The 8,260-nt window shown below is 30.6% G+C and overlaps 1 protein-coding gene across 2 annotated transcripts; it reads left to right on the top strand.

Annotated features, from left to right (window-relative positions):
* Window positions 1-2,002: 2,002 nt before the first annotated feature.
* Window positions 2,003-4,809, top strand: LOC660084 (protein Wnt-8a). 2 transcript variants are annotated; one of them, XM_008203192.3, is made up of 4 exons: window positions 2,003-3,564; window positions 3,619-4,044; window positions 4,096-4,378; window positions 4,427-4,809. In XM_008203192.3, exons 1-4 carry the CDS (start codon window positions 3,448-3,450, stop codon window positions 4,639-4,641), a joined length of 1,041 nt encoding a protein of 346 aa, XP_008201414.1. In that variant the 5' UTR covers window positions 2,003-3,447; the 3' UTR covers window positions 4,642-4,809. The 2 variants fall into 2 exon arrangements, with proteins under 2 accessions (XP_008201414.1, XP_971439.1); XM_966346.4 differs by having other exon boundaries at window positions 3,616-4,044.
* The last annotated feature ends 3,451 nt before the right edge of the window (window positions 4,810-8,260 follow it).

The following is an 8,260-nucleotide window of genomic DNA, read 5'->3' as shown; positions in this document are numbered from 1 at the left end:
CGCAAAAACTAAAAATAAAATCTAAAAATTTGTGTAAAGTATCCCGTAAGTTAAAATGGAATGGCTGTTGTACTTATTTATTTTTTGATGAAAGTTCAGGCGACAAAGAGCTAACGTTAGATAACAACAACATTTGCAAAACTAACAAGATTTTATTTGTTCGATATTTTTTGTTATTTAAGGTATGCATGTGTTATATCACAAAACTCAGAAAAAATGCTTTTCGTAAAAATATTACGCTTTTTACCATCTAAAAAAATCAAGTAAGCATTGTATCTCCAGAACAAATTTAATTACTTTTGAACATATACCACATTTAAATAGTTTTTACAATATTTAAATACATCCATAATTTTTAGCGACCTTGTAAGTTCCTATTCAATTTTGACGATATTTTAAACAAAAAATAGAATAATACAGGGTGAGTCAATAGTGGGTTACTTCTGACATGTCCTAAGATACAAAAATACAAATTGCACTTACCACTTGGAACTTCGTTTAATTTTTAAAAACATTAATTGAATCATCACTGGTTTTTTATTTTTTAAATAATAATAATCCATAATGAAGTTTTAGCAGAACTGTCAAGACAAACTTGACACTACCCACAACAATGTAATCTTGGATCAAATTTATTTTTTTTAACGCTTACCGGTCTCGTCAGCTGGAATCAGTATTATTGGTTGCATATTTATTGAAATTCACGCTGTACATTCAAATCACATTAATCAATCTAGAACAGTAGTTCCCAACCTTTTTCACCTTGCGAACCCTTCTAACATCCGACAGAAATTGGCGAACCCTTTGTACAGCTTTAAAAAAATTGATAGGACATTTGTTTTTTTGTTGCACATTATGAAGTGAATGAATGTTAATGAATACGAATTAAAAAAAAAAAACGAATAATTTAATACCTAATTTTAATATTTTTTTATTTTAAAATTAGGAACAGATTACAGTAAATACTTTTACAAGGGATATTCTTTAAACAGAGATGTTAAATAGTTTTAACGTTGGCACCATAGTCAATTCATTCCGAGGAATTTTAGTAAAAAAAAATGGGCCCAGTGTTTGATTTATTTTGAAAATATGTCATTAATGTTGGCAAAAAAACCCTAGATAAAAATATAGACACGAAAATACAGAAACAGAGTCAAGTTTCGTATCATAAAACTGTTTTTGATATAAATGCGAAGAAAAAAAGTGCGTTACTAACTCCAATTTTTATTCTCCAATTCTCCAATTTTTAACAAATAACAAAAATGCAAAATAATCATGTGTCAGAGAAGAATTAAATGATACGATGGAATAAAAAAGTGCCAATTTTATTTTGAAACTAAGTCTGGAGAAGAATTTAGAACTTTAGCTATAACTTCAAGCCCATTTTAGGTTAAATTACAGAAAACGGATGAGTTCTGTTTTCATAAACAAAATGGTAATATATGTCTTCAGGTGTTGATAAAAACGCATTCAACAAACAGAAGTTCATCTACAATTCGTAAACGTCTAAATTTTGATGAATCTTGAACATGTAAACATAATTAATTTTTTTAAGAATTTTTTTGGGACAAAAACACTAAACAAAAACAATTAATGGTCCACAGAGACAATGAGCTTCAACCAATTTCGTGTGTTAAATTTATTATTTTGTAATTTTTTACGTTAGCCATTTTATAAAATTCTGGTATTACAATATTTTCTTTGGTGGACCCCCTTTATACACATCGTGAACCCCCGGAAGTTCGCGACCCACCGGTTGGGAAACACTGGTCTAGAACAATCATGTAGACTGCGTCCATTTTTGTGTATTTTATTACTAGAATAAAATCCATAAAAGTTTACTAGTGAATTATAACCTACTTTTGACTATTGTTATGGAATTAACAGTCATTTTAAACCGTCAAAATTGAATGAAAAATATCATATTCTAGAAAAACTGGGAATCAAAATATAAATCATGATAATTAATATGTATATTCAAAAACTTAAAGCCCGAACTTGTTCTAAACACTCAATAAATAAGTGAGGTCAAGCCAAAAGCATACTTGAAACTTTGACATCTAAATTCAAATTTTTGACCCTTATTTCACTGAAAATTTTTACAATTGCATTCGATTTGCAGTTTGGGGTGATGGTAAAATTTTTAATTGGAAAGGTTTTGGTCAAGATACCGATGATACTAGTTATAATGATTTTAGAATGTGTAGGTTTTTTCTAGGTACGCATACTTGTTTTGATTTTTTCAAGTTTTTTATGTTTTTAATTTTTTTTTTAAAGTTTATAGCAATTAATATTAATTTTTGTAAGTAAATAAATTGAGATTCCAATGGGTACAAATTCAAAACCTAAAAAAACCTTGTTAAGCAGAAAAACTTTAAAATTAAAAAAAAACTCGAATAAATCTGAATGAAAAAGAACTGGAAGCAGCAAACACCTCCAGAAATAAATTAAATTAAAGCAAAAACTGAACAGAATTGCTGCTAAAAACTAAAAATTCAAAGGTATCAAAATTGTAACTGAAAGAAACATATCTAATTAGAGATTAAAAGTTTTGAATTGAATAAATAAAAAAATTAAAATCTTAGTTAACAAATAAAAAACTCAAAATGTTAAAAAAGTAAAGCTCAAATGAAATTTTCACATTTTGTATTTTCGGATTTATGGTCAAACGAGCGGTCAAAGTTAGATTTTCTGGTCTCTGTTAGAAATATAATTTGCGGTTCACACACAATACAAGTTTCTGATATTTCATGATTTTGAAGTGAATAGTTTCCTTAGTTTTTCATTGGTTTCAGTGTTTTCATTTTATACAGTTTTTAGTTTTTTTATTATATTTTCTTATTTTTATTTTATTATTTGATTCGCATCGTAGTGAATCATTTTAACAAAACACGAGGTTTTTGTATTTTCGTTTTTAAGCAAATGCAAGAAAAATGTGGACGTGCAGTTAATTAATATGAAAATAATAAACTCGAATCAAAATACTAAAGTCAAACACACCAATTGAAAACGCGAAAGATTTGACGTAGAAACCTGAATTATGTTAAGAAAAACAGTATACTTTGTTTTCATTAACTTTTGGAAAACCGTAAAAATCCCTGAATTGCGTTCCAAATTTATTGCAAGAAATTTAATTACTAACAAAAATTTAATTTGTGATATATGTAGAACCTAAATGTTGAGCTTTTTGAATTTGTTTCAAAAATCTAAGACAGCACAACAATTGCACTGATCATTTAGTGCGAGACGGCAAAAGCGTGCAACAGGTCCCAACACTGACACCTTCCGTTCATTATACGGCAGGTACCAAAGAGCGGTCTCTTTGTCGGTAATCATCCCCACTTTACACCCTGTTTAAAACTCACCCCTCTATTGTGACCATGAATCAACCTAAAGTGGTCATTCACAAATTTCATTCATTCATACATTTGTCACGACAACACCAAAATGTCCACAAAAATTTTCCCTCTCGTCGTAACTTTCCTACTTTCAATCAACGTTTCGTCATGTTGGTCGACCACCATCAACAGTCTCTTCAAATCCAAAACAATACTCCAATTCAATGTAAGTCAGTTTTAAATTTTTTGCAACTTGGTTCACATTTTTTTATTTTAGCAGGACCTTAACCCTGTTATTATCGAAAGTGTGGCAAACGGTGCCCAAATGGCAATGGACGAATGCAGAAATGTTTTCAAATGGGATCGGTGGAATTGTCCACAGTCTGCTTTTTCTCGCCAAAATAATCATTTAGCAACCAAGGAAAAGGCATACACTAACGCGATCATAACAGCAGGGATTATTTATTCAATCACTCGGGATTGTTCCCAAGGCGTGATCAAAGGTTGTGGTTGTGACCCCAAACTACGGAAAAACATCTACCAAGAGGCAAAAACGAAAAATTTAGAACGGGATTGGACGTGGGGCGGTTGTTCCGACGATTCAAGTTTTGGTGAAGAACTCGTCTTGAAGCTACTTGAAGATAACGAAGAAAGCAGCGATGCTCAAGCCTTTATCAATCGTCACAATAACAGAATTGGACGCGAAGTAAGTAAATTTGTTCAAAAACTATTCCAACTTAGTTATTTTCAATCGTAGATAATTCGCGAAAAAATGTTGAAAACTTGCAAATGTCACGGCGTTTCCGGGAGTTGTTCCTTCCAAACCTGCTGGATGCAGATGCCCACATTTCCGGAAATCGCCAAACAACTCCGGGAACGCTACGATAGAGCAATTATGATCAGTTTTGAGAGAGTTCAAGGGGCTCTGACTTTGGGCAACTCCGCCAGACATATGCCGCTGGAATCGGCTGGAGATGTTTTACCCAATCTGCTTTATTTGGAAAAATCGCCAGATTTTTGTCTGAGTAATAATTCGACTGGTGAGTTGTTGCGTTTTTTTTTGGTGGTTTGTTGATTTTTTGGATTAGGTTGGCCTGGAACCAGAGGCAGGACCTGCTCCAGGACCACGTCCGCATCGATGGCGGAACGGAAAAGTTGTCGAAATTTATGCCGGTCTTGTGGATTCCGAGTGAGGAAGCAGGAGAAGAAAGTTACGAAAAGGTGTAATTGTAAATTTATATGGTGTTGTGAAGTCGAATGCGATGTTTGTGTGGAATATGTTAATGAATTTACTTGTCATTAGTTAGGGTTTTTAGTTGTAAGTCATTATGTGATGTAATTTAAAAAATAAATATTTTTGTTTAAACACCTTTTATTTTAAAAAAGAACCTAAAAGTGCTTTTCCACAAATAAAAACTTGGAGAACGAAACTTAAAATTCTTATAACATTTTTGTAATTTGCCGCCATTTTGATGCTTTAATGGGCATCTTAAAACACACAACGTCATCAAGTGCGGTGTCAAATAGTCATAATTTGACAAACATTTTACGAAAATTTTTAGGTTAGAAAAAAACAAATTCGGGACCGTATTTTTGCGAATTTCACAAATTTTAAAGAGCTTCCATGCAAGGTTACCTCCATTGTCATCAAAACTCTAAATTATTTACTACACGTTCGTAATAAAATAGAATCATATGAAATATTATTCAATTTCGAATCTAGTAAACATTGTACATGGTGCTGCATTTTGAATGTCCGAATAGAGGATCTCCGAAACTAAGAGGTTTAGAGAAAAACAGGTGACGCATTCTCGGGTCCGTTTTTTGAGAAATAATCTTGGTCAAAACCGCATTTTCCTATCGTCTTTTGTTTTCGCCAAATCAACAAAAGTTGACATTTTAGCAAAATCTTAAAAAACTCATATTTTCCTTATTATAGAAAATACACATTTGCAACAAAAACATTATACAGAGAATTTAATAATGTAAGCAAATTTTTTTAACCTTTCGTTTAACTGTAATTACATAAAATTTTATTTATAGAAGGCTGTGATCTTTTTGAAAAGGTTATTTGTTTCTGATTTCATATGTCTATTTAACATTTAACATGTGTAATACATACTTTTTAAATACAATGTGTTCAGAAATGGTTGTTTATCAAGCTACCTATGAAATTTGAACGTTTGAACGCTTAATTTAAATTGTAATTGGTGTCAAAGTGACAGATCCGTCAAAATAATGCAAAATGACTTCGAATCCAAAAACGAAAGAATACACAACAACAAAAATTACGGAAATATAAAACACAAATTAAGACAAACCCTACATTTGAAACAACTTTGTCAAAAAATGTAAAAAATTAAGTAAAAAGCTAATTCACAGATTTGACAGAGAAACTGGAATAGTCATTTGGACAAAGCGGCACACTGAATTTGAATTCTATAGTCAACTTAATGAACAACCATTTTTGAACACAGTGTATTTAAAAAAACATAACATTTCGCTTTTTCTTTACAGTAGGCCGTGAAATAATTTTGGATTTTCAATTAAAACTATGAAAAATGTATTACTCAACAAGTATTCATAATTTAATGATTTTTCAAACACTAATTAATTCAAAAACAGCATAATAAATTATTATTACATTAAATTTTTGCGATTAATAAAAATTATTTGTATTTTAGATTTAAAATGGCAAGCTTATATTGTCATTCTATTTTTTAATTAAACTTGAAAAGTCGGAAAAAGAAAAATCATGTAAACTGTATGATTGCCTGTCAATCAAATTTTATTTTAGAAAAAAATGTCAATCCAAACACCAAAATTAAATCCCATCTGCAGTAAAAAAAGCCAACATAACATTATGAACGTCACCTCCAGTGCACTTCACTAAACCATAAAACAGTGTCATCGTTTTCTTCACACTTTTTATGTAATTCAAATCTGCGATGATCGTATGACTTTAACAGCTTATTTTGATAATTTCACATTTTTTACTTTAATAACCAATCACGAAATTTTTACCTTCTCTGTGAAATAATTTTTGCATGGCCAACTACTTTTAAATATTATAAAATAATTTTTATCAAAAGTATATAAAAATATCAAACTGTATTTATATTGTTTTCAGTTCAGAAAAAATAAGCTTTTTGAAAATGTCATAGCAAACTATAAAAAAATCAACCTTTATGCTATTACAGCTAAACGAATGATTAGAAAATAACGCTAATAACATCATTAAATTTTCTGTAAAAAAGTGTTTTTCAATTTCAAGTGTCTATGTTTAAAATTTTTATCTTTTATAATAAAGAAGATATGAATTTTTAAAAATTTCGCTAAAATGTCAAGTTCTGTTTATAAGATTATAAAACAAAAGACGATAGCGAGATGCGATATTGACCAAAATAATTATCTCATAAAACGGACCTGAGAATATGTCACTCGTTCTCCTCTATACCTCTTAGTTTCGGAGATCCCCAATTCGGACATCCAAAATACAGCACCCTGTACTTCTAAGAAACGCAGCAATATTAGAAGACGGGTAAACTCCTTTGAAACCTACTGAATTATGATCACTCGTAGGAGTAAGGTTCTGTAAAATACGTTTGCTGATGATTAAATTGCAAGCCCGACCTTTTTCTTGCAAAGTTTCGCTATTTGTAAATTTGTTAATGTATTTGGTTAGATGTACTTGTACTACTATATGCAATCCATAAAACACACGAAGTGCAAACGTAGCGTCATCTTCCGGCAAATAGTGACAAGAGAACGCCATAAACGATGCCATTTGACACCAGTTTAAAACCTATGACTGCCTAAATTCACTTTGTTAAGATTTACTTAAAATTTCAACAGATTAATTAAAGAATTCCGCATCGAATGGTGCTAAAATAAAACAGATCGACCGTCTAGTTTCGGAGATGTTTAATTTCAAAATTTAAATTTTTTACTTTCTTTTACATTCCGGCTAGTGGAAAATCGGAGTTTTTTACGGTTTTTGGTATAATTCAGTATCTCATGATATAAGGGATACACATAAATATAGAACTGACAACACAGCGCATCCGGAAAACCTTTAAAAATGAATTTTAGACCAATTATTGTTATTTGTTGATTGTAAGGCACTAACTACCTTAAAGAAAAATAGTTAAAAACGTATACAAAGGACTATGTCATAGAAGACGAAACAAGATACAAAATCGCAGAGTTTTCTGAACCCAAAAAAAAACGGCAGAGTAAAAATCTGATAGCACGTGAAATTATCTATTTTCTTATTAAATCAATTTTTTTACAAGAATTATTTTTTTTTAATTTTTTGCCTAAAAAAACATAACTTAAAAACTAAAAGTCGTAGAGCAAAACGGTTTATTCCAGTGAATTTAACGGCACATTTTCTGTATTATACCAGCTTTTTACGAGATTTAAAATTTTGAATTTTTTTTGCTAAAATATGGTGTCGCAAAATTTTTGTATAGAAAATTTAATTCTCTAAAACGTCGTTCGTTACACTTTTTTGTATCTTCAACCGTATTCGCAGCGTTTTAATAAATAGCGACGGTGCCCAAAAAATTATCGCTTAGAATTATCAATTTGTGTTCCACCTTATATTTTTGCAAACGCTGCGAATACGGTTAAAGATACAAAAAAGTGAAAAGAACGAGGTTGCAGAGAACTAAATTTTCTACAAAAAAGTCCGCGACAACATATGCATACCTTCAACGGTTTAGGTATAAATTCATTTTCCAATATTTGACCACCGGCAAAATGAAGGAAATCCATTTCTTGGGCGTCTTTGAATGACTTTGGGACCTAAATAATTGAAGATAGGATATGGTTTGCGGACTTTTTTTTTTAAATTTAGTTCTCTACAACTTTCATCTGAACATTTTTCTTGTATCTGTAACCGTATTTACAGCGTTTTA

The sequence above is a fragment of the Tribolium castaneum genome, chromosome 7 (genome assembly GCF_031307605.1).
Source record: "Tribolium castaneum strain GA2 chromosome 7, icTriCast1.1, whole genome shotgun sequence".
NCBI lineage: Eukaryota > Metazoa > Arthropoda > Insecta > Coleoptera > Tenebrionidae > Tribolium > Tribolium castaneum.
Note: the sequence above shows the minus strand (reverse complement) of the source record. Positions and strands in the feature narration are given on the sequence as shown.

Coding starts and splice junctions, on each gene's coding strand:
- LOC660084 (XM_966346.4), top strand. CDS start 3,448: ATGTCCACAAAAATTTTCCCTCTCGTCGTAACTTTCCTACTTTCAATC. Junction 3,565..3,615: donor AAACAATACTCCAATTCAAT/GTAAGTCAGTTT, acceptor TTTTTATTTTAG/CAGGACCTTAACCCTGTTAT. Junction 4,045..4,095: donor ATAACAGAATTGGACGCGAA/GTAAGTAAATTT, acceptor TTTCAATCGTAG/ATAATTCGCGAAAAAATGTT.